General features: G+C 39.9%; 1 protein-coding gene across 1 annotated transcript in view; it reads left to right on the plus strand.

Annotated features, from left to right (window-relative positions):
* The first annotated feature begins 354 nt into the window (after positions 1 to 354).
* Positions 355 to 26,962, plus strand: part of VEGFC (vascular endothelial growth factor C) — an 84,990-nt gene continuing 58,382 nt past the window's right edge. The window contains 3 exon segments of the mRNA XM_051790452.1: positions 355 to 743; positions 746 to 850; positions 853 to 1,070. Coding sequence (XP_051646412.1) covers positions 650 to 743; positions 746 to 850; positions 853 to 1,070 — 417 coding nt within the window. The 5' untranslated portion in view covers positions 355 to 649.

The following is a 26,962-nucleotide window of genomic DNA, read 5'->3' on the forward strand; positions in this document are numbered from 1 at the left end:
TGCATGATTCCTCTGTGCACGTTGTGCCCAATTTCAGCTCTTGGTTTCGGAGCCAAATGAAATGAGCTGGGCACGTTGCTCTCCCCTCTGGGCTTGGACCTACAAGGGGCTTCATCTCGTCGAAGCCGGGACGAGCCCATCTCGTCGGGGCCGGGCCGGCTCTGCTCTCCTCTCCTCCCCTCCCCTCCCCTCCCCGGCAGCGCCGCAGCGCGCCCCGGGCGGCCCCTTGCCCGCGGTGCGCTCCGCTCCGCTCCGCTCCACAGGGCGCCAGCGGCAGGCGGCGCCGCCGCGGCAGCAGCAGCAGGAGGAGGAAGAGGTGGAGGAGGAGGAGGAGGAGGAAGGCGGCCGGCCCCTCTCAGCACGCAGAGGCGCAGGCAGAGGGCGCTTTCGCCATGCGCAGCCCCCGCCGCCGCCGCGCAGCCCCAGGCGCCGCGCACCCCCCGGGCGCGCCGCCGCTGACAGGCGTCCGGCACAGCGGCGGGAGCGGCAGAGCCCCTCGGCCCGGAGCCTCCGGCCCCAGACAAGGGAACTCCCCCGGTGCGACCGGTCTCGCTCTGCTCCTCGCTGGCTATCGCCCTCCTTCCCCTCCCTCCTCCTCCTCCTCTCTGCGCTTTCCACCTCCCCTACTCCTGAGTGAGCGCAGCCTCGGATGTCCGGTTTCCTGGTGGGTTTTTCACCTGGCAAACTCTGGATAACTTTGGTGAGAATTTGCGAAGCGGCTGGGAAAGTTGGGAACTCCCCTGCAGTCGTCTACGAGCTTCTGCTACCGCATCTTCTCCATCCCACGGATTTTACTGCCTTGGATATTGCGAGGGGAGGGAGGGGGGAGAAGGACAGCGAGAGAAGGGGGGAAGAGGAAGAGAAGGAGCCTCATAATTTCGCCTGCATTCCTCCGGCTGCCCCACGGCCCCACTCCGCCTTGCAGCATGCACTTGCTGGAGGTGCTCTCCCTGGGCTGCTGCCTCGCTGCCGGCGCCGTGCTCCTGGGACCCCGGCAGCCGGCCGCCGCTGCCGCCTACGAATCCGGCCAGGGGTACTATGAGGAGGAGCCCGACGCGGGGGAGCCAAAGGTAAGACCGTGCCTCCGCTCTAGATGCCAGGTCGCTCCTCTAGGCATGTGGCTGCGAGTCCCCTTGAAGGAACGGCTTGGAAATCGCTCCAAGGAAAAGATCTGGGAGAAGCCTTTTGAAGTGGCGGGGTTCCTTAAAAGTGAGGGAAGAATTTTTTTTAAAGTGTCTGGATTTTCAGGGTTGCTGGAGTCCAAGGCTGCGTGGGGAACAGCTGCATTTACAAAGAGATGCGAAACACCTGATGGGCAGAGGCAGCCCACGGGCTGCGCTGCTGCCGCGGTACAGGGGCTGCCCGGTGGGAGCGATCCCGGCCCCGCCTTTGGTAGCAGAGCTGGGACGGGACAGCGGCCCGCGGGCTACGGCTGCTGCCGGCCCTGGCAGCGGGGGCGCGCCCCGCGGGCGTCTCGGTGCGAGGTCCTGGGCTGGGGAACGCGGGAGGGAAGGCTGAGAAACACTCAGGGGAGCAGCTGGGCTGCTGGAGTTACTGACGCTTTGGGTGAGCTGCTGCTGCGTGACAGAGTTGACGGGAGATGTAAGGTGACACTCGAAAATCTCAGTTCTGCCCAGACGCACAATGAAAGTTGCCCTTAAATTCTCGGATTCCAGACACAAATTCTCTGTTAATTTTTGTTTGCATAGTAAGTTTCGTAACAAAATTCAAATACCTTGGGTACTTTGGTGCTTGTGGGTTTGCAGTTCCCGGTATGCTGATGCATAAAAAAGGTGCATAGTATGTGGCTGTATAAGCATGTGGCATTGTTAGGAAGACCACTGAGGTCTGAGCATATTACAACTCTTAGCCTTGTCTTATTGTTTCTGACATACTTCTTGAAAGCAATCATGACCCAGTTCATTCATTATTCATTTCAGCATGGGGCAGGGAGGGAAGCGTGTGGATTAAAAGCTAAACTAATATTCTGATTTCCCTCCTCCCTCCCCCCTCCCCATGCTGTTTGTTTTACTGATTAAAAATTTGGGAGATTTTATTGTCACTACATGGGAAGTCAAGTTTCGATGGTGTGCATTAGCTGTACTTACTTCAGGTATTCAAACTGTTGTAGACTATATGTTGTGCACAGAAGTCATACTTTTCAGATAATATTCTGCATGGAAAAGGTTACTGATTATACTGTAGTCTATAATTAATACAGTAGTCTATAATTAATACAGTCTATATACTGTAGTATAATTAATACTGTAGTCTATAATTAATACAGTCTATATACTGTAGTCTATAATTAATAAGTATTTTAATTATAGACAAATGCTTACATTGCAACATTCTGAGTGCTAATACACTATCAGTGATCATATTACTTAAATGTTTAGCAAGTGTTTTTCAAACTTCAGTTATTCAAAAGTAGGAAAACACAAAATCAATTCAGCTGGCCACTCATCACTTAGACTATTTATACAAGTTTTAAAAAAAAACCCAAACCAACAAACCCGCAAAACTTAGTGGAAAGTAAAGATATCTCAATGCTTTACAACCCATGACTGTAAGTCAGATATTTACTGGATGGAACTAGCATTTGAGTTGTAAAGCCTCAGAATAGTTTATGCTCAAAAGATAGAAAGAATCGAAACTGGAGCACAGTGAATATTTTGTACACTTAAACTGCTGAGGTAGAACAGCTGATAGTGAAGGTATTCACCTCAGATCCCATGCACATGGTGTGGACAGTCAGTCTGTTTCTGGAAGAAACCTCGAAGTCTTTGGGAGCTGCCACTGTCCTGCATTGTGTGGAAGTGCAAGTACTCTCTGGAAAAAGAGGAACTGTCAGCAAACCAAAGGAAGGAAAGGTCAAGAGACTGGGAAGTGAGTGGGATAGCATGTGTTAAGTGATTACGTTAATAGAAAAACGTTTTTGTGCCTGACTACTGGTGAGTAGTAAGAAGAGAGAGAGAAAGACTCTGGTTCCAAAGAGATTTGGTCATGTTGGAAGTCTTTAATTGTGATTTTGTTGCTTTTGCTGGAACGGTTTGAGTGAGTACTGCATGGGTTGTTACAGTGATGAGTGAATATTGAGATGAATATCTGAAGTAATTATGAAAGGATTAAATAAGTAAACTGCAAATAATTGTTTCAAGGAAAATATGATTGTATTGTCAGTATAAAGTATCTGCTTGAACTTTGTTAACTTCAATGAAATTTATAGGTGCTATGCTTCTTCTGTTTTGACTTCCCATCCATATGCCATGTTACTCCATGTTAAGCCGATGCCTAAGTGCAGGTTATGCAGTCCTTTGAGTCAGCTTTTTACACATTATCTTTATTTCTCTCTACTCCTACATTAGGAACTTTAGCTTTAAAAAACACTTTAAAAAGTGTGGATGAAGTTGAGGGTCCTCCAACACAGAAAAAGCTGGGCAGAAAATAAAGATATCGTGGTTTTAAGCAGGTAGTTTTCATGTATTAATCTTGTCTAGAGATTTGCAGCAACTTGAAAGCGTTACAGATATAAATAGTAGTAGTTCTTCATACACAGCTCTTGTAAGGGCATGTTCTGCAGCAAGTGGGCACCGATAAGCTTGTGCAACATTGTTTTCCCCCCCAACCCCGCCCACCCCGGTTTTTTTTTCAGCCTAAGGGTAAAGTTCGTTATTTAACAAGCTTTCAGGGCCCAGCTTAATACTTTTCATCTGAACTGTCAGCTCAGTGGGATGGGAATGAACCTTGGCCGTAAATCACCTTTTTCGGATTTCCTGCAGCATAAGGGGTTGCCCCGACGAGGCGACCCCCTCACAGTCACACCCCGCCTCTCCCCGGCGGGACAGACAGGGGCGGCCCTGGCCCCTTCTCTCCGCCTGCGTGGCTTGCTGTGGAACGTAACCTGGTACTTCAGTTGTCTCTCTGCTTAAGGTGGGTCCCGGGGAATCAGCTCTCCTGCCCCCAGATTTCACGCATTTTGGCAGGGACCCGCCGCAGAGATGCTCGCAGCAGCTGCAGCAAGGAGAGGGTGAGCTGTGGTGCCATACTGGTGACTTGAAACTTAATTTCCCTGTACTGTCTATTAATGTTTTAGTAACTTTCACACTGTGTTTTGTCTCTGGCTGTTGTTCTTTAGGTAATTTTGAATGGGCCACGATGGGTGAATCTATATTGTCTACCTGTGAGAGATTTATTTAAAAATAAATAAAATAAACTTCTTAGGTTATTGAAATGAAGGTGTAACAGTAGCATGTACCTAGAATTCATTAATGGCAATAAGATAACAATAGCAGAACTAGGTTATTATAGTAAGAATAACTGAAATGAAGCCACACAGTTGCAAGAATTTGTCATAGCTTCATCATCATTTTGTTACATAATCTAACCTTTAGGATTATGTGACTATACAAAAGCAATACTGGTCAATTTTCCCATTTAGTTTTAAGAGGTTTAAAACTATGTTTATGCAAGGATGCTTTGTTTTGTATTAGAATGGGACTAGCAAATGAAAATATATTTGCCTGTTCTAAAGTACACTCCTGAAAATTTCATTGGGGCCTCTTTACACAGACAGCATTAAGTACAGAACACTCTGTGCTGTGATTCTATGATTTGCTTTTTTTGCAATGAAAATATATGTGCTTATGTGAGCTGCATTTGTCTTGGATCCTACCTCACCAGAGATACACCTTGTTATTATTATTGTTTTAAAATTATTTAAAATCTGACCTAATCATACAATGCTGTTTGTTGATGGCTAACAGAGTTTAAATATTGTTAGTTAATGGGAGTGTGAGGAAAAGCAGTGTCAGTTTCCAGGGTTTCCTCCTGTCAGTGTATCTCCAGGGTATAATCTCAGACCCATCAGATTTATGGCCACCTCTAAGTTTATGAAGTGTGCCTTACTCTGTGTTGTGATGTTACATGCACTGGTGAGAGATGAAGCTAGATTTTCTGCTCTGAAAACAAGCATAAACCTCACTCCCAGTGCTTAGGTTGTTTCTTAAGTACTAAATTGAGCGTGTAGGGAGAATGTTTTTTTTCTGCTGCTGCTGTTTAGTCTGCTGCAAATTTTCTTTTTATGTGTGTGTAGCCACTCTCTTTTCAGACATGTGCGCATAGAAAGATTTTTTTTTTAGAAGCATGATGTGTATCAGATTCAACAGGATGAACATTGGTAATAGGACCTATTATAAAAACTAAGCAATGCTTCTGCAAACATGAATAGTAAACCTTGGTCTAGCCTTTTAAGTGAGTAAAGTACAGTACTAAGCTCTAAGAGCTCAGGGCACTTTTTAGTTCTCAGTGTAAGTATGTGCATTCCTGGGTATCTTGTGTAAGCATGCTTGTGTGCCTGTTTGGGACTTCAGTTATTTGTCAGCAGCAGTCCCATGCTCTTATAAAGATTCTAAAAAGGCTTTAGAGATCACTTGAACTGCAGTGTTTAGGGGCATACAGAAGCATCCCATCAAAAAATTATTTTTATGCTCACTTAGGTTCAGTGTGTGTTTAAACTCTTGCCTGTTTTTTCAAGGATGTGTGTCCACTTATTTTAGTAAAAATAAACCAGGACGTATTCATTGGGCTGTTGTAGCTGAGGGTGATGGTAATAATCCTCTTCCACTTATACTCTGCATCCAGGATAGAAAGTCTGTCTAGAACCTTGTGTTCGGCTGCTGCTTTTTTGAATGTGGTTAGTGATTTATTAAAACAAAATCCTTGGAACAAAGGGAATCCAACTGAAGTCACACTAGTTTCCTATCAAGTTTAATATCCTGTTTAATGTAAAAAAAAATGTGCTACAGCTGTTTGTAGAATGATTTATAAGAAATTCCAGGCAAGGTTGTTACTTGAAATTCATAAGCTCTTTCAAAGTTTAAGTTGTTTCTTAAGAGTTTTTTTTGGGAAGGTATTGAATTTTACATAGTAAGTAGGATAGATATGATTTTTTTTCTTACCTATTATAAATATTCATTACTTTTTTTTTTCTAATTTCACCTTCTATTCTGAGTGATATGGAATACCAAGTTCCCTTCCATGTAAATGTGTATCTGCTTCAAAGACACTAATGGCTGCATAAATTGCACCAGAATTTTAATTTAAAACATTGATAGTTTAGGGGAGTGTGGGAGATTCTTTGAATTCCTGTTATATATCAGTTTGTCAACTTGTTTATCTTCTTTTGTGTTTATCTGTCTACAGAAGTTCTTCTGCTGACAGTATTTGTGTTACTCTTTTCCCCTCTTTGTTGCATTTCAGATGTTAGTTAGGAAATAGCAAAACTATAAGACATTTATTCTTCTGTTCTTCCATTGTAATCATCATAAATCAATCCCTCTAGCTCTGTAGTAGTTTGTTTTCTCTTTTGATATTTCCTGACTTTAGACAAGTCAGCTATAAGATAGCTATAAGTCCTTACAAGTATTTAGAGACTGCAGTTATCAGTGGAGGGAGTGAATGTTATGGTGAGAAGCTCCTTTTTAGCAAAGTAACTAAGAGGAATGGTGTTCTTAGGGAGAGGAGGAGAAAACACAGGAAAAAACTTCTCAGAAAAAAAAAGAAGAAGAAAAAAAATAGTAATACTTGGTGTATTTTGGTTATATTGTACTCTTCACTGAGTATAGACGAGTATGTAGCCATCCTATATGTAGTTACTAAGGCTATACATCTTCTGCAGAAAACTTTTGGTATTCCGATTATAGTTAACTTCAATGAAAAATGATTGCTTGGGAAAGTTAATGACATTAATTACCCAGTACTGCCATCACCCTGAATTCTGTAGTACTCCATACTGTTCACATAATGGCTTCGCCTACTCACTGACGGTTTTCCAGTAGCCTGACCTCAAGGATGCAGCTTAAACACTGTTGAAGGTGTTTTACAACTTGTTCCTTATTGAATCAGGCAGGACCTTTTATACTGGACAAGGGAATGTAATGGCAAAGAATTGGACAATTCTGGGAAGACACCAGGAGGCTACTGGGGAGCAGATGACACACATATTTCTCTCTGGTGTCACAGGTGTGGCATCCCCTGTGTTACTCCTACCTGTTTGTGGCACCATTGAGAAATAAGTAATTTCAGGAATCAGATATCATCTGTAATAAAATCCTTTACACTGTTAAATGGTTTAATTCTCTGACTTTCCTTACTCAATAATTGTGCTCTGTTGAGAAAGGGAGAAGAGAGGAATTTGTGGAAGGGATAGCTTCTGAGAATAGACACAACATTTGGCTATTTCCTAATTTTTTTTCTCCAAAGGAGACCTGTAGCATCTTCCAAACACCTCACAAGCATGTGTGAAATTTTCTGGTATTTCTAAAGATTTTCAGAAACAGTATTTATCCTGCTCTCCTGCTGTACTTAGCATTGGTGCAGCCTCACCTTGAGCACTGTGCGTGGTTCTGGACCCCGCAATTCAAGAAGGATGTGAATATCCTTGCATGCATCCAGAGGAGCGTAACAAAGCTGGTGACAGGGCTGGAAGGAGTGTCCTATGAAGAGTAGCTGAGGACTCTGTCTGTGTCTTGGAGAGAAGGAGTCTGAAGGGTGACCTCATTGCTCTTTACAGCTTTCTGAGAGGGGGAAGTGGAGAAGGAGGTGATGATCTCTTCTCCCTGTGGTCCAGTGGTTGGATGCATGGGAATGGTTAAAACCGCACCAGGGGAAGTTCAGGTTGGATGTTAGGAAGCATTTCTTTTCCAAGAGGGTAGTCAAACACTAGAACAGACTTTCTAGAAAGGTGGTCAAGCCTGAGCCTGTCAGTGTTTTGGAGACATTCAGACAATGCCCTTAATAACGTGCTTTAGCTTTTGGTCAGCCCTGAACTGGTCAGGCAGTTGGACTGAATGATTGCTGTAGGTCTCTTTCAACTGAAATACTATATTCTATTTGAGATCATTCAGAAAAAGCAAAACTACTGTTGTTGTCCTTCAACTTTCTTCAACTGATGAATTTAGCAGGACAGACGCATTTGTGGTGGACTGCTCCAGCTGGCCAGAATGTACTTGCTGCATCAATACTTAGAGCCAAAAGAAAAACTAGGCAAGTGAAGCTTTACACTTTATCTGCTATCAACTTAGTTATGTTTATGTAGACAATGAAATGTTTGGAGGTTGATTAGTTTGTTTCATTTGTGTTTTTGTTTCAAATTGAGAGAGACTGTTACAGCTGGTAACCTCTACAGTCTGCTCAAGGAACAGTCTCATTAGAGAGAAAAAGAGCACCAATTTTAGAGGTTAAGGTATTTATTACTTCCAGGTCAAACATTAATTTTAGAAGGCCTGGATTGTAATTATTGAGTTTAAGAGGTGTTCATCCTTTTTGGAACAGGCAGCTAATGCTCCTTAACCTGCAAGTATGGGATCCATGTACACAGTCACGTGAGGAAAAGCTGGTAGGTGTTGTTTGAGGTGTGTTGCCTGCAGATGGTGGAATCCGTGTTCCTGCTCTGCCAACTGACTCCCGATCTGAAGGGGTTCTTGCTGAGGAAGCAGTGGGAGGGAGGTGTGCAGGAGTTCCTTTCTCTGGGCCGCCTGTGACCCAGAGCGAGCCCAAGTGGACACTGCCATGAACCAAGGCTAGAATCTGTGGACTTGAATTCATAGTAACCGTACTTGAAAGTACTCATACCGAGTTGAGCTCTGGGAACTGTCCATGTAGGTGGTCTTGCTCTGTGCTATATACGTATTAAAGGAACTTAACATGGAAAAAGAGAAAAATACTGAAGAATTTAAAACATAAGGAAAACCTGAGAAGTGATGAAAACTGTAAAGAAAAACTGACTTGAACAACTTTCGTTTTGTTTTTTTCTTAAGAAAAAAAAAACAAAAAACAAAATACAACAACAACCAAAAAAAAAAAGGGAGAGCATTTCTTACCACAAGTGTTGGAAGTAATTCTGAGAGGGTGGGTTTAGGGTTTTTTAAATTTTTTAATATTTTCTTTTCTTTGAAAATGTTGCCTTTGGAGCTCTAAGAATTTACCACAGTCTTGACCTGTCATTCTGATTGACTAACAACTCCTAGGTGTTGCAGACTAGGAGACAACTTTGTGGCTGCCATGAGTTGGAGACTAGGGGAATACTGTGAATGTAGGTTTCACTGGATGTCAAAGATTGTTTGTATTTTGTACCCCTAAAAGGATCATTCATTATTTGGCGTGCTGCTGCGGCGAAAATCTCTGCTTATTTGCACACTGTGTATTACTTAGAATATACAACTAATTTCTTCTTAGAAATAACGTAACTGCAATAATTACAATGATAACTGCTTGTAACTGGCCACAGATATAATTGACAGAAACATAATTTGCCTTTGAAATTAATAGTACCAAGAGTCTTGATGAAGACTGTATGTATAATTTTTAATTGTGAAAGGAAAATGAGAGATAAACTTGGGAGGTGGTGCCTTACTGATGTTTGTCCCTTGCCTAGGGACAGATGTTTCCAAATGAAAACAGAGCCTCGGACTTCCTCTTCACCCACTTTCCAGCCTGTCTTGCGTAATGGGCAGAGTGCTGCTGCAGTACAGATTTGACCATTTACTTTGTTTCATTTGATTTATGAATGTCAAAGTATTCATGTTAAGATTTCAATATTTCTTTGACGCAAGGATATTTTTAATTTTATCTCCTTTATATGTTAATATTGAAGTATTCTGTGATTTGGAGAAAATGGACAGTCTTGTTAGCATAGTAGATTCATTAAATATGGAGAACTGGTTTTTTTCCAGGAAGGAAGATAATATGGACAATTACTTTGTCTTTACAGTTGGGTGTACTTCTGGCTGGATAGAGAAGGGCAAAATGTTGGTTCATTTAAAAATATCAAGAACCCTGTTGTGCAGGCCCCAGGGCACAGCTCTCAAAAGAACTTTAACAGCTGCTAGAAGTCCCACTGACATGAGACTGAATGCAGCGGGTATTGACCTCTCTCCTTTGTACAGTTTCATGGTGGTTTCATCTAAACTGCCAGGCAACAGGAGCCAAGAGGCTAGGCTCAAAATCAAATTCTCCGAGAGTCTCCTTGGTTGCTGGAGTGTTAGTGATGCTGAGTTTGTGCCTTCTGCCTTGTGTTCCCAGGTACACCCTGAGATATAAAAATGTACTTTTTTGAACATATAGTTTGGAAAGATCTTGGCTCCTCTTGTGGGTCAGCAGAGCCTAGCAGGTGGGCAGCTCCTGGCTACCTCAGTGAAATTTGTTTCAGCTGGCAGGAATGCCATGTTAATAGTACTGGACAAATGAGATTGTCCCCTTTTAGGAGGGGATTCAATGTGTGTGTACGCTGAGGGAGGTGAGTTTGATTAACAACTGGACTCTGAGATCAGACCACCTTAGAGTGCAAACTGGTTGATAAAGGGCTCTCTACAGTTATGGTTCCCTCCAAGAGCATGGTACTCAGGAGTAATGGAGCCTGTACAACTGAAAGTTGTGAAGTATTGTGTGATAAAACGCTTTTATTTTTCTTACCAAAGAAGAGCTACCTGTTTCCTTCTGATTATCAGCTGTGAAAATGATGAAGATCTCTAAGATTAATGAGAACCCTGAGTTTTTTAGTATTTTTTTTATGTTTGTTTGTTTGTTTGTTTGTTTGTTTGTTTGTTTGTTTCTCCAGGTGTTTAGGCCAGCAGTTGATCAAATCACTAAAAACAAATAAAGCAGTAAAGATCTGTAGATGAGCTCTGAAGTACTTTCCTTTTTGAAATATCTGTGGATATTATTTTTAGTAAGGCACTAAAAGCACATTGAACTGTGATTTTGGAATAGGAAGTAGGGGAAGGAGCAATGAAGAATTTTCAGAGGGTAAGGCCACGCTTCAAAGGAAGGAAGAATTAGGTTGTTTTGTTGTATCAGCTAGAACTAAAGAATTAGGCAAACTCTAAATTGAACAGTCACTACTAATCTGGATTAACATCATAAAAAGGCTCTTTGTAGTAATGAATCTTTGAATATCTTAGCTAGCAGTTTCAGAAAATTAATGAAATTTTCAAATCCTCATCTCATATGACAGGTGGATGATCTCTGTTGTTCCCTCGAGCCTCTGAGCAACTCCCTTGAGTTTCTGCTTTACTCCATGATTAGTTGGGTTATGCTATATATAGTGATTATTGAAGTCACTTAAGAGTGGAAGAATGTCTATGCCTGGTCAGGCAAAATGCCTGATTAGCCCTATATGCCATTTTCAGCAGTACCCAACATGGGCAGTTTTGTTGGAGAGCCCATGCTGCACAGCCACTAAATGTGCACCCTGTGCTCTACTAGTGTGGCAGAGGATGACTTGGAGAGTGATGTTGGAAACCTCATGATGAGAAGTAATCTGTAACACCTTCCCCCTGAAAGCCCCTTCAGGTGAAGGCTGCCCTTTGGCCATGGGCATGTCTGTTCTTGCAAGAAGACAGAATACCCACTGAATCCTGTTCCCCCAAAGTTTCTTTTTATCTTCTGTCATATGAGCTGCCCTGCTTGATCACCTGTAGGGGGCTTGTTGTGCAACATCCTGCTGATTTGTCCTCAGCCCATGGAATGTCTTGGGAGATTTCTACTCTGCTTGCTTTGTTTCTTCATCTTTGCATCTCACAGACCACTTTCAGAAAAAATCCTGAAACCTTGGTTTGTCAACATGTACCTGCTGCTTGCTCTTGGGCCAGTCGGGGACTTCAGTTAGAGAACCCAACAGCAGGCATTTACAGGATCCCCAGACTCATGTCTGTCCTAGTGAAAGGGCAACCATGGCAACATGCACCTGGCTACAACCACTCTTCTGGCTCTTCCAGTACCTCTTAGTTATTTTTTTTGGCTGGCCTTCTTCTCTTTTTATTTATGCCCTTACCATGCAAGGTCCTACCAAATTACAGGATCTACTTGACAACCTCCTTCTGAGCAAAGAAATTGAAAGTGTCACTACATGCTGTCAGACTGTTGGCAGCAGCTTTGTGAACTTACTTGCCTTAAATGTTGTGTGTGCATGTTATTTTGCTTTTTGTAATAGCTTTCAATTGACTTTTCTCTTACTTTTGATCTAGGTGCTCATGGAACCCCCAGAAGTTTTTGACATCAACACCTTTCTGTATGAACAAGTGGATGTTCTGTTTACTATACATAATAGTAAACTTTAAAATAACCAAACAATCTCAAAACAATAAAAAAACATTCCTCTTACTTGTCTTGAGCCTGACACCTGCTAATTAAGTATGAAACTTCCCCAGTCCTTCTGGACAAGGCAGGGAGCAATGCTGTCCATGCCACTTGCGGTTTTATTGAGTTCCCCTCTCCATTGTTCTTTTTCAGGCTAAAAATCTTTCACTTATGTAACCTGCTCTTTGAAATGAAACTGTTCCTTACCTTTGATCACCTGAATTCATACCTTTCTTAATTCTCTTTTAAGACTGCAGAACAAGGAGAGGGGGAAAGCCAGGAGTGCAAACAGGATTCCAGATGTGGGACACCACAGATGTGTGTAGGGACACAATGATGTTTTGTTCTCTTTCCTAGCAATTCCGCTTGTATATCTGTTTTTAAAGTGTGTCTTGATTTGAGAGTATTTTGTAACATGTCAGACATGAGTCTGATTCAAACGCCTCCTTTAAAGAACTACCTGTATTTATACTGAAGAACAGGATGAGGGAAGGCATTTCATAGTTATTGCCACTTCCTCAAAATGCACATAAAAGCTGTTCTTAGGGGCCTATTTCAAGATGATGATTATTTAAACATCTGTGATTTAAACCTATGTGTTCATTATGCTTTTAATGTGTTTTTCTGCCTACCACATGTGCACAGTGAAAGATTTAATGGGACTAGCCCTCTTCTGAGTTAAAAACTATGAGCTCTATATTTAATGTCCATAATGATTTTTCTTTAAAAATGAGATGTGGTCTCAAAGTGATCTGTGAACTATGCCAGCAATCTTTCAGAGTCTGTTTATATATGTTAACAATATGATGCTACTGTCAGGCAAGATTTCTGAGGACTTAGTTTTGTGCACGAAATAGGTGCATATGACGATGCAAATTTATCAGAAACCTACCCATGCTTGCAAATTTTTAGATACACATCAATCCTAGCCTAAAGCATAAGAATATAAAAAAAACCCCACTGGGGCAAACTAGTGGTCTGCCTAGACAAGTGTTTGGCCTGTGTCAGTGTCAGCAGCATGTGCTGTTCTGAGTAAGGAGAATATTTGGGCTTAATCAGTTTCTGCTGTTTGCTCCATTCATACCCTCCTAACATCCCCAGTTGATGGACTGAGGATATAAGAAGGCATGCCACTGTCTCTTCTCTTCAGTATCTGTTTATGGACATCTTGTCCATTTATTTGTCTATTTTCATACTGAAGGTGCCGTGAGCAGTTAGATTCTGAGCTACTTCGTACCAGGATAGCGCTGGTTTGGGTGCAGTGGTGCTTCTTTGGTTTTGTTGACCTGCAATATCTGTAAAGACTCATTCTACAGTTAATATTCTCTACTTGTCTCTTCTTTGAATCTTATGTGTTATACAGGCACAAAAATTATTTTCAGCACTTGGGAAAAAATATGCAGTTTATTTGGAGATCTGAGGTATACATCCTGAAATTTTTGAGGACCAAACTAAAGAAGCAGCATGGAGGTGTCATTTATTTATTTCAATATTATTCATACTATATTTCAATCAAATACAAATCTGATTGTTTTTATATTTTGGCCAGTCAGAGTGACTGCGTCCAATGTCAGATTTTCCCCACCCCTTTGGTCAAGAGACTGATTTTATTTTCATCTTTAGACCTTTATTACATGCGTGGGGTCTCTTCAGTTGCTGTCTGCCTAAGGTTTTGCCAGCTTGGGGTGATATTTTCCCTGTAGGTCAGAATGAGAATCTGTAGCTCTTTTGAGCTGTTTATGGTGGCTGGAACCCCTATTATGGATTTGTTTGTAGGAAATTCCATCTTCCAAATGCCACTTGATGAACAGTAGTGCAGTGCTGAGTAAAGGGGCAAACCAGGAGATCCTCTCTTGCTCTTGAGGCCTACTCAATAGAAAAGTACAGAAACAGCTGGAGAAAGGTGGTGGAGTTGGGTCCTAAACAGTTGGGTCACAAATCTCCCTTAATTCCCTTTTCTCCACTTCCAGGAGGAGGGAGAAGATAAAGCAATTAACGAAAACACTTCAGATAAGTGCTATATAATGTGAGCTTTAGCAGACATCAAATGTCACCCCCTTAGAAATATCTGTAGTCTTCTGAAGAAGATTAAGTCATCTAGGGTTTGGATTTTTTTTTTTCCTTGCATTGGTTATTCTTTCTTCTTTGTGTTATTGGGACATATTTCCCCTGCCTCACTAGAGAAGTACCATGGGCTGCTCTATTAGAGGAATCTGTGCATCTTACAAAGGGTCCCATTGAGGCATATTTGTTTAAATCCTTATTGTTATCCTAGAGATATTATCTAACAAATGATATATTGAATAAAATTGAATTCTGGGTAATCATAACATTTTTTAATTCTAAATATTTGTTTCATATTTGTGCCAACCTATTGATTTCTGCTATTGTTCTGCATATTCTTTATTACAATTGTGAAAACTGTAGTTAGCTTTGATTTTATTCTTCCTCCAGTAAATAATATGCACTATGAATTCCTCAAAATCACTGTTACATGCATTGTCATAAGGCTCCTTAGACTATTTAACACATGCTCTTGTAAAGACTTACATTTTTATAATGACTGTATATATATTTTTTAACCTGCAAACTGCCTAATGAGGAAATTATTAAAAAGAAAGCTTATTCTGAGCAGAGCAGGCTGTGTTCATTAGCTAATTGGTTTAATTAGAAAGAGAATTTCCCTTTCATTTTGACTTAGTGCAGTATTGAAGAGTCTAAAATAAATGCAAAGTCTTAGTTGTGCAGTGTGATGTGAATTAATTGTCTATCTTATAAAACTTGCACTGATACCTGAGTAGCAATCTTGAAAGAAAAATGGAATCAATAAACATTCGGTAATCATTAAAGTGGCTGAATTTCATACAGAACTGTTCTAATCCACTGCTTACCAATTTTCCCATGTCCTTTCATAAAATCAGAATTATTTTGCAACCAGCATCCTGATACTCTGATATGTTAATGCTTTAGCTGGATGGCAGTATTGGCTTCAAAGTCTTCTGGGACACTGAAAGAAAACAAATGAAGAAGAAAACCCCACAACCTCTCTGATTGTATTCAGTAAAGTTTACAACAGTGTGAGAAATTTCTGCAGTGCTCTTCAAGGGCACTCTAACAGAGCTGTACCTGGGAAGGACAATTTTTTTAATTATTATTATTTTTCTTCTTACTGAAATTACAGTGTTTTTACTTGAGTTGTCTGAAATACATTAATTTTCCAGTATAATTATGCTGCTGTAAGCAGCACTGATAGAAAGATATAATTGGTCATACCTCTCTGGATCCAGCCCTAGTAGTTGAAGAAGGTAGCATATATAGTATATACAGTTATGTATATACTATATATATATATAATATATATAGTTAGTGCATTGCATCTGGGTTATGGTAAATAATATTGTACTTAATTTGACAGAAAGGGTGCTCCAGCCAGGAGCCTGTCCCTATTCCCCTGGTTCTTACTCCTCCTTCTATATGTGTTGGAAAAGCTGATAAGGGTAGGTAAGATAAGGGTACTACTTTTGGTAGCAGCATGGATTTATGCTGAATTTATAGGGAGTGTGCAACAGTTTACTTATGATCCTCCAGGTAAATAACTTCTAGTGGCTGATCTTGTATAGCAAAATTAGGTAAGAGTAGTCACGTACCTGGTTGCAGTGGTTCACAAGCATATCCTCATAGACTGTGACTACCAAGGTGAACAGATAAAAATAAAATTATCTTTTTCATTTACTCTTTGTAAGTAATGAGGATCTTATTAACCAAACTAGTTTTGGTTTTTTATTTTTCTTTTCTCTTCTTACATGCATATAAGATTCAGCAATATTGAAGTGAAGGGCTGGTAATACTGGACCACATTGCTGACTTTAGTAGTCAACTACGCTTCCTGCAGAATATGCCTCAGGGTCAACCATTAAGCTCCAACTCAACTTTCTTTGTGATTAGATAGTACTGTGGGTGTGTTCTGTGTAGAGAGAGGGTGATCTGGTTAACGATGTATTTGTAAACAGGTTAATTTTTACAACAAAATCCATGTAGTTCATGAGCAGCTAAACTTGCACTGACAATTTGTGAGAGTGTCCATTGGTGGGTTATTTGTGTTTATGTTGAGTGAAGGTAGTTGTCCAAATTTTTTTCTGTAGAAGTACTGTAATTAAAGTGATTGTGATCCTTATTAAACTACTAGGACATATAAACAAATATTGTTTATCTTCTGCTTTGTACTTGGACTTTCAGTGACACAAGTTTGGTGTCTGGAAGTCTTTCTCTTCCTACGATACGAAGATGTATAATCAATGTCTTGCTGTTGTTCAGCATAAATAATATGCAAACATAAATGTATGTAGTATATGAATATATACATTACAGCTTGCTACTTCAGTAAAAATCAGGCATTCAGAAATTACACAATGCTACTGTTAAAAACTTATATTTTTTTTTGTTCTTCTGATAGTCTCTGGAGTTGCTTGATATTTAGAGCCTTTGAAAAGATAAACAAAAATGCCTGCAACTTTATTGTGTGAGTCTAGAGGACAGCTTTCAATAGGCATGAGCCTGAGTGACCATTTTCCCAAAGTATTGGGACTGCTACCTTTTTCTTTATTGACTCCTTGCTGTCATCCCACATCCCAGTCAGCTCCATCCTCTTTAACCTCTGTCTTAATGGGGCTGCATACAGGGAGGTGGGAAGCCTCCAGCTACCTCCCTTACTGCAGCACGTGTTAGCCATGCTGAACCTTATTTGAGGATTGTGAATTCATATGGAAACTGATCCAACTGAAGAGACAGAAGCCCATGTCTTAAGACCTTTGGGTGTTTTTTTGCCCATTCAAGACTGCTTTGTGTAAATACTAAAATAGCCAAGTGGGACAGCAGGCTGTACCTTTAGCCTACTGCTTTTCACCCGTGTTCTTGAGCAGTTCCTTTATTTTAAATCTATCTCCAGTTTCTTGCTGCTTTCTCTACACTTTGCTTCTCCTTTTCTCAAACTGTGAAATCATCTGATATCTCCCTTTCCCTCTTTGTACCCATTATCCTAATTTTAATTGCCCTTTCTCGTGTGAATAAATGGCAGTGAAGCTGCACCAGGCTATCGCTGCTCTTTGATTCCTTTTGCTTTTTGCTTCCACATAGCCAATTCAGTGCCAACCCAGGTCCCTCTTCAGTGTGTCTCTCTGTCCCCCATCTCCTTCACTAGCTTCAGAACACAGCTTTCTTTTCCTGCTTCTCCCACGCTCTTCTCTCGGATTTGGGTTTCAGCTCTGTTCCGTCTCTGTGTCTTTTCTTTTTCCCATTTTATTCTTAGGGCAGACTGAGGCTTTTTCTACTTTCTGTTCCTTTATGCTCAAGTTTCTTCTTTTTAGCTGTCTGCTGTGGAATCACTGAGAGCACACAAAAAAACCCCTCACTTCTGTCACTTCATAACCTGCTGCAGACCAGAGCTATACCTGCACAGCAAGTCTTGTTCAGCAACTGCAGGGAACATGTACTGATTGTTCCTTAAACCATTTTGTGTTTTAGCAGAGCAATCTACCAAAGTCTGCTGGAACTTCATAAGCTGTCATGCTTATTTGTAGGGTAAATTTTGCTGAAGATGTTAAAAATATGCTCCTGAGGCACCCTCCATTTTTTCTTTTCTCATGACTCCATATACTTCCCTGTCAATTTAAATCTTCAGTGAGGAGGCTGCACTATTTTAATGTGGACAAGAAACAGGCATTAGGACAGTTCCTCAGTGGAAAATCAAGCTTCAGGTTCAAGTCTGTCAAAACCTTTGAATAAACAGCTAGAAACAAGGTCTTACAAGTGGAAAAACTGGAGCAGTTCCAGCTGAAGTTAATTGTTTGAACCTGCATAGTTTGGTGCCACTTGCTCAAATGGTATTCCCATTGCCCACTTTCTTATTTGTCACCTGCACTGTCCCTTCTTAGTGCCAGTAGGAGTTTTTGGGGAACTGAGTGAGGAACATGATCTGAATGACAGCTTGCTTGGGGGGAAGGTGTCAGGGCTAAGGAGTACGCAGTTGAACTGATTATTTTTAGTCTGGTTTACTTCTTGGCTTCATGTGTGCTTGTGTCTACGTGGGAGACAGGGACTTGCGTGAGGGCAGGAATAAGCAATTGGGAATAGAAAGAGTGAATGTGAGTGGGTTTTTTTGTTTTTTTTTTTTAGTGATAGTCTAGTACATTTGTTGATCAATAACTTAGAACATGGTGGTACTGTTAGCTGTGAGAACCTGTTTTCTTTTCTTTTTGCAATGTCCTATGGAAAAATAGCCTTGGAGCAGAAAATGCCTTGAGGAGGCAGTAATTCTTTGGAAAACATTTGTGATTATTACTTGGCTTTATCTCACCTTAACTGACTCAAAGTTTAAGAAACTGACTCATGCTGTCTGGACTCCTGTTGTAGCTAAAAGACAGAGACCGGCAGCTATGAGGAATACGTGGCATGGCCTCATCAAGCACAGTTTCAAGGTTTATTCAGAAATTTCAGTTTTCAAAAGTTATGATGTTTAAGTGGCCATGCTGATTGAGGAGACATTAAATGAAATAAGTGTGCACTTGTGCATTTATCCTGTGTAACTACAGCAACTCTTTTTATTTGCATTTGGTGTTTTCCACAGCCTCTTTGTTGAAATTGTTGAGGGATTTTTCTAAAGTAAGTGAAGTTTTTGTCCTCAGATCAAGCTTGAAAGGTTGCTGCAGTACTGAAGCTTTGCTTAGTGGTTAAATCCCATTGGTTGGTGCTGAGTTATATATAGCAAGTAGCTGAAGGACAAGGTGGAAGGGATAAAGAAAAGCAGCAGTGAAGAGGTGGGAACTGCTGTCCCATTATTCCTACAGCTCCAACAACATGTATCCAGAAACAAAGGTTAGTAGGAACACTATATAGCATACTCTATGCTGAGAAAGTCTAAAGTATATTCTAATTTTTTAAAAAATAAACGGTTGATCTATAGATCAATGCATCTGATACCCAGCAGCAGCTGTTGTCTTGATTCCCATTCAGTGCTAATACAGTGGAATTAAAGGAGAGATAATTTTAGTATGGAATTTCCTGACGTCCTAGAGTTTTGCTTTAAGGTATTGTTCTGTATCCAGATGCTGTTGCTTAATTTAGATATAACTGTAGAATATAATTACGCTGTTTCCACTCTCATATGTATAGACACACAGACATACACATGCACATTTACAAAATGTGTCTGCATTTATATGTACACTTAGATACTGTAAATAACTTGAAAATATTAATACATGTTTAAATGTGTACTTAAAACCATCAACTAATAATTATTCTACAGCTGGAGTAAAATTACTCACATTTTTGCCAATAAATAATCACTTCTAATTTTATGGTTTGGTTTCCAGTAGATCAGTTGCAATATAGAAAATACAGAATCTAAGGGAAAACAATTTTAAAATTAAAATAGTCTGAAAACTGCCTATTTTTACACAATGCCTAAAACTTTCCTACCAACTGTCGTGGTTTAACGCCAGCTGCCAACTAAGTACCTCGCAGCCACTCACTTAATACTGATAAGATAAGGGTTTTGATAAGAACAGTTTAATAATTGAACTAAAATAAAAGATAATAATTATAATAACAACAATGATTGTAATGAAAAGGGGAGAGGGAAAGAGAAAGAGAGGGGGTGGGCAGAGAGAGGGAGAGAGATCTACAATTGCTCACCACCCGCTGCGTGTTAACCAACCCATCCTTGAACAACAATTGGCCCTTCCCAGCCAACTCCTCCCAGTTTGTATGCTGATTTTAATGTTTTCTTGTACAGAATATCCCTTTGGCCAGTTCAGGTCAGCTGTCCTGGCTGTGCTCCCTCCCAGCTTCTTGTACACTTGCTCACCGGCAGAGCATGGGAAACCAGAAAGTCCTAGACTTAGGGTAAGTACTGCCCAACAACAACTAAAACATCAGTGTGTTTTCAACTTCATTCTCATACTAAATCCAAAACACAGCCCTGTACCTGCTACTCAGAAGAAATAAACTCTATCCCAACTGAAAGTAGGACACTGATTCTAATAAATGGTGATGAGAGACTCATTGCAGCTTAAGCCATTTTTCCAGGAGCTAGTGGTTATACTTGTTACAGTCTTGGTGAGAATGTCCTACCTAGGTAGGACATTAAGGACATTAAGACTCCAGGATATTAGCTTCTTATGCTCATTAATACTTCATTAACATAAGATTTTAAGTCTGTATACACATATGTAAGTATACGATTGAAATCTCAGTGTAGTAGAATGCAGCAAATGTGCATTATCAGGAGAACTGTTTTTATTTAGAATTAAACATATTTTCAAGCCAAAATCGTGTCTTTGTTTAGAGAAGGTTTTGTAATTGTTCGCTGCCTGACTCACCATACAGACGGATCATGGTGTGCACTCTATCTGATGTAGATGAGTAGAAGGCTGACTTGAACTAACTTTCCCTGCTTTCATTTAAAATATCATATTGAGTTCTATATCATTTCATAGTGTAAAGGGTGATAAAGATATGCATGAGACAGAAGCAATGGACTTAATAACCTTTATTGTATTAATAAGATACCTTTGAGTAGTTTTGAGGTTTTTTATTCCCTGATCTGCATGAATTGAAGTACATGCATGACTGTAGCTTGTTTCATAACTAGATGTGACTGTCCACAAATATACCTTTAGATATACTGAGAGGCCTTTGTAGCAGTGCCAATGAAACAACTGTCTGTGCTCTGCTAGCTCAGATGCCAAATCTGGGGTCTCTTTCACTCCTGCTTCTGCTTACTCCCTTCATCTTTATCCTTCTTTAATAGTTTTATTCTGAGTGTGGAAGTGAGACCCTAGTCACCTCTCTTACACTTACTCATTTCATCTGAGTCTGAAGTGTTTCATAGTTACCTTATTTTTATCTTGTATTTGCCCCAAATTGTGAAGTGTAATGTATCTCTCTGCTTTAAGTAGGAAAAAAGTTGCTTTTAGTAGGCCATGATTACAATAAAACCCAAGTGATTTGTAGTTGTAGTACAGTTGTTTGCCTCAGCACTGCAAGTGATAGTTTAATAGAAAATATGACAAATGAGAAACGCCGAATGCAGTTCCCTATATTTCCCATTCATGTTTTTATGGCAAAAGGATGTTTAACTTCATTAGAAAAGAAAGCAAAAATGAATCAGTTAAAACCCTTACTTCAAATCCAGGGGAGTACCTTGATTTTTCAGCTTGCTAGTCGTGATCCCGTCAGGCCTCATATTTATGATTGCTAATGTGCATTGGCAGAAACAAAGTATTAGAGAAAATGTCTTCTTGAATGCCTGGAAGCTATAATTTGAAGAATGTTTCAACTGTCCTACCATGGTAATTTGAAAAAAAGGGAATGGCCTCACTAATAATTTGCAAGAGTTTTATTTGGTCTGTAAAAAAACAACCTATAAAGATACAGAGAGTAATAAACAAACATACATTACTGCTGCAAAAGTGCTTCCTATGTCATTTTTATTTGCTACATCACATACAAAAGCTTTTTCTACCTGCTGTAGTAAAATACCAGCACTCCCAAATGTTCAAAATCTCCAGCATAGCAAAATAACTTTAAACTCATGGTACTTAAAATAAAACTGTTATTTGTGTTTTAGTATTTAAGATTGAATATACTTGTTACATAGAAGCCTAAATAATGTGAAATAGTACTAGAAAAAAGAGTTAAAATACATTTCTAAATACATTTCTATGTCCTCCTTCATTAGAGTGTTGTCACTGAGACAGGATCATAGGAACCTCACGCATGTAGAAGGTGAGAACAGTGACTTGTAGCAGAGACATACCCTCCTACCCTCTTCTGTGTGTGGCATTAGTAAGACAGCTACTGAACTACTGCCTCCAGTGTCTACAGATGAATCTGTAACCGAAAAACTGGGCTGGGGGAAAGACATCCATAATAATAGAGAGATGGAAATAACTTCTAGTAAGAGCTTAAGGAGTTGTAGATCAAAAGATGACTGGGAAAACCAAGTAGAAATCTTTGGAAAAGAGAAAATGTAACACGGCAGAAGGCATAAAGCTGAAGTAGAAGACATTGGTGTGTTTTTTCCCTTCGGAACTGTGAGAGTGACTAATCTTTCAAAAAAACTGTCAAGGGAAATGGTGACTTTAACATATATTCTCATCCTCAAGTCCATCCAGCTGCTCTCAGTTAGGAGCCTTTGTTTCCAAGACATTCAATTCAGTGTTGAGATGCATAAATGAAAATGGCCATTACGTACAGAAGATTGAAGTAGACTTCCTTTGGTGCACCTGGCTCTCCAAGCAGCATACCTTTGTACCAGCACATATAGTATGGCATGCCAAAATCCTCTTTGGTATGCTGACAAGTACCAAAAAGCATTGGAAATACCATTGGAAAGTCCATGTGGGTTAGTATTTCATCTGATTGTGTTGTGAGTACTGAAGGATTGTGTCTGAATATCCTTTAGCTTCCATCAGGTAGCAGATCAGGACTGAGCCAGGATAACTAGCCCACCAGGTTTATTATCCAGTTATATACTCACCCATCCATGTTTGCTGAATTCCTTTGTTATGGCTGTTTATAGCTGTTACATCCACAGTCTGCCATGGCAATGAGTTTGAGTTGCATCACGTAATTGACTCTTGACAGGGAGATGAAACTCTCCAATCTCCTTTCTCTATAATTTGATTGCTTCCTTAGATTTCAAACAGTTCTGGTTTTGTAATAAATAGTGCATAATTACTTGTGTATTGCCATTCATGATATTACTTTTATTTTACAGCTCTCATACAGAAACAGTTTGGCATGTGGTTTGTTCTTGTCTTTTACTGTCTGTCTGTCAGATCCTCTTTGCATTTTGAGGTGGGGTGATCTAATTAGTGTGTGTTGTGAGAGAAAATGGGCAATTAATGAGGTATGATCATACAAGACCAAAATGTAGGGTTTCTTTGGTCAAAACAGCTGATAACAGCATTCTACTTTAGTCAAGTGATGTATCCAAACGTGATTTCATCCCTATCATGCTAATCAGTGGGAAGTAACATATGGGTGTCTTTCTTCATTGTAATGGTTATATATCTCATCACATGGTTGGAAATTGTGTGCTGCCTCTTACACATCCTTCATGTCCTAAATTGTCCTCTTACAAGCATTCATGCTGCTTTTATGTGAGCAGACATTCATCTATCATATATCAGTAAACCAGTATCATCATGACATGCCTGTTTCTAGTTAAGTGAAAAGAGAAAAGCTGTGATCTTTCCATAAATGTTATGACAGGGAGCAAGATGTGTGAGTAATTTATGCAGCCCCAGCTTGCCCTTATTTACATCTAGAAGTATCTGAAAAAGAGCACTGGATGGAGGAAGCTGTGGCTACGTGCAGAAGGAATTATTTTAGTGAGCCAAATCCAGTCAGTAATTGTGGGCATCTCAGTCCAAATTACTTTTCTGGCTCTGGAAGAAATACCAAATTTTTTAGAGTTTTTTGTTATTGCTGTGTTTTGTATAGAAGCATATGTGAGAGTCTGAATTGTGATTGCCTCCAGGAGTTTTAAGTAAAACAGTAAAAATTCTATTTGAAGATGAAAATAAGATTTGGCAGTATTGCTAACAGGAAAAAAAAATAAGCTTTCAAGCAGTATATTTAGGGAACAAAGATAATTTATTCCATAATTAAATATAAATACACCACTTTTCCTGGACTGAACATGCTAAACAACCTGGAATACACTTTGTATATCAAAATATGTGGCTGTTCTGATTTATTAAGAAGTTTAAAAATCATAAATGAAAGAAGTCTATAAACCTAAGAGTTATTTTGGCTTATGTTCTCTTATTTGCTCAGTTTTATATCCCAAATAAATTATTAAGTCAGTAGTTACTCTGGGCTTGCACTTATGTGAAAACAGAACGCAATCCATGTTTTTGTCCAAGTCTGCAGACTTAAGCAGATCCACACGTAGAAATAGACTATGTAGCCAACATCCCCAGTACAAATCTAAAGTCTTTACTCTTACTTATATTTTTAGGTAAAAGATCAAGGGTCTGATCTTTCAATGGCAGCAAAGGGGGGGAAAAGGGTGTCAAGCTGCTAAGGGCCTGTGAGCCAGCACAACACCACTAGGGACATCCATGTCCTCAGACCTCTCAGCACTGAGATGCTGGGTAGCAACCTGGTGTGAAGTGAGACAGCCTAACAATGGAGTACCTAGTAAGACTCGTTGGGTGTTTTTGAACTTCTGATAGAAACTGTGCTGGGATAATAGATCCCCTTTTCCTAGGGGATCTTTCAGGATACCAGACCATAGATCAAGAGTGGTCACTGACGCCCCTCTGCTAAGTGTGGTTTTTAGATAGAAGCGCCTGTTGCACCTTGCACAACACCAAGCTTGTGAAATGCTATCACACTCAACCTCTGTGAAATGCTTTTAGAGTGTGCCATAGTGAGCAGCTTGCTGGGGAGATTCTATTTGGTGGCCCCCTTTTGTGAACCCCAAATAACTGCATGTGTGCAAAGGGTGCTAGGACACACTATTTTTTCAAACTGATAAGCAACACATTTAAGTATGGTGAAATATCTTAGGGTACTGAGCATGGTTAGACAGAACATGCAACTCCAGCTTATTTTGCTGTCCCTGTAAATGTACCCAGATGGAGTGCTGTTTTGCATGGCATGTAATAAAGATGTGTTAGATACATCTTTGGTGTACATCGGATGTTTTCTATTACAGGTCAGAAGAAAACTATTAGAATGGATTTTTAATTTCATCTTCTGATAAATGCAAAGATAGCCTAGGTGAGTGCAGGGTGATGATCAGCCTTAAGCCTCTGTAAGGTGAGTGCTGTGAAACAGCCTGCCAAGTAAATTAGAGCTGCTTTGAAATTTCAGGCCACAGTAGCTGTGTCATGGAAGTTCTTCTGTGGGCATTTGTCCTTCTTTCATTCTCTTACTTAGAGGCTCTACTTAGAAAACCTGTAGCACTTCATATAAAACACTTTTGCTCAAGAAGTGCTCCTTTGAGCCATTGAGTCCCCTTCCCAGCCTGTGAATGCAGCTGAAGTGCCATGTGCAGGGGGCAGACCAGGTCAGACTAATTCCGTTTGGGAAGCAATGAGCACCAGCCAGAGATTTGAAGTGCAAGAAGCTAATTTTGGAGGACAGGTCATGGTAGTGAGAGTTGCTGTAATTTTCTTCTTGTTTAGGGAAAATAAAACCAAACAAAAAAACCACAAAACCCAAAACTGCTGTATTGCTCAATGTGTATGTAAAGCCGTAATAATTGCTACAGAAAGTGAAGACCAAAGAAACTCTTTTTGTTTTGCTTCTGTAATTTCCAACAACCCACTGTTTGGTTAAGGATCACAGTGGGAAGAGAAGGTTAGAAAGCAGTTTTTTGAATTTATCAGAAGACACCTGTGCTTGAACTCCTGTTTAAGATAACTGATGAGGTATTTCTAGGCATGTAGCTGTGGTAGGATGGATCTCTGGGAAAGCCTGCATGAAGTTTTTTGGTAGGATTTTATCCATGCTTAGTTCTGTGTTGCAACAGCCACTTCACTATTAGTGCTTCACCTGTTAGTATCTTCACTAGGTAGCTAATTTGCTATTAAGTCATGCATTGTCACAAACCACTCTCACATTTTGTGTTTGAACTGGAAATAAATGCTGTGATTGAATGTACAATGCAATGTAGGTACAGTGAAGACAATGCCAGGCTTTCTTAATTCAGGCGTCTCACTACTGATTTGAAGGCCTGCTTTGGATATGCAGATGTTGAATAACAGCTGTGGTATATGCTTAGAATTCCAGTTCCAAAAAAAAAAAAACACCATAAATATACAGCATGTGGAAGTATACTTCTGATCTTTGTATATTTGGTGTTGGCTACACAAACTGCAGACTGGTAATTTCGACCTTTTCCTGCAAGCAATTGTAATTTTGAGATATGTATCCCCACTTTGAGTTTACCAGCTACATTTCTGTAGTTGAATATTCTTGAGCTGATGTGCCTGTACATGAAGATTGTGAGCTCTCTGTTGATAGTTATGAGGTTCAAGATCTGACTCAGAGTTTCTGAAGTTAGCAAAAGACCTAACAATGGATTTAGTGGGCTGTTAGTCCTAGTGTGCATAAATAGTTATTTTAATGGCACTAAAGTGTGTACTTCAAGATCATATAAAAAATAAAAATTACTGCCAAGAAATTCTTTTGTCATTACTTATAAGAGCCAATTAAAGATTGAAGTACGTTAATATTATTAGACAACTATATAGGGATAAATGTAAAAAAGGATATGTAAAAATATAATAAACTACTTGTTTTCTATATTGCATCTGTTAATTTTAAAAGGCAGTATAGAATAATTTCGAGTGAGTGATTTTTACTTTTTTTCACAGTCTAAAGAAATACAGTAATCTTTTGGAAGGTCAGTGATTTGCAAGATTGTGAGCAAAGGAATAGTTATTTCCATTTGAGGACTTCAGTGTGCTTGTTAACTGAATTGCATTTTGATCATAGTCCAGCGTGTATGGGCATTTAGCCGAGTGCTGTGTTAGAAACTTGGTCACCCAAAGCTGTTGTTAGAGATCAGGGAGAGGGAACAGTTTCAAAGGATAAACCCATGCAAATTCTAAATTAGCCTCTGGAAGTTCTCTTTGCACGGACTAAGGAATTGGGAAACCTGAGATTACTTAGTGCCTCAAGTGGAATGCATGTATATTTTGGAATTTTTTTGAAACTGATTCTCTTTGGTATTAATAAAGGTCAAGTTTATGTCCTACATTGTTTCTATTGAAGGCAGATTTAAAAAAATTGGCCTTTTTGG

Source organism: Manacus candei, unplaced genomic scaffold (genome assembly GCF_025592945.1).
Source record: "Manacus candei isolate 608988 ecotype Guabito, Panama unplaced genomic scaffold, ASM2559294v1 h1tg000028l, whole genome shotgun sequence".
Classification (NCBI taxonomy): domain Eukaryota; kingdom Metazoa; phylum Chordata; class Aves; order Passeriformes; family Pipridae; genus Manacus; species Manacus candei.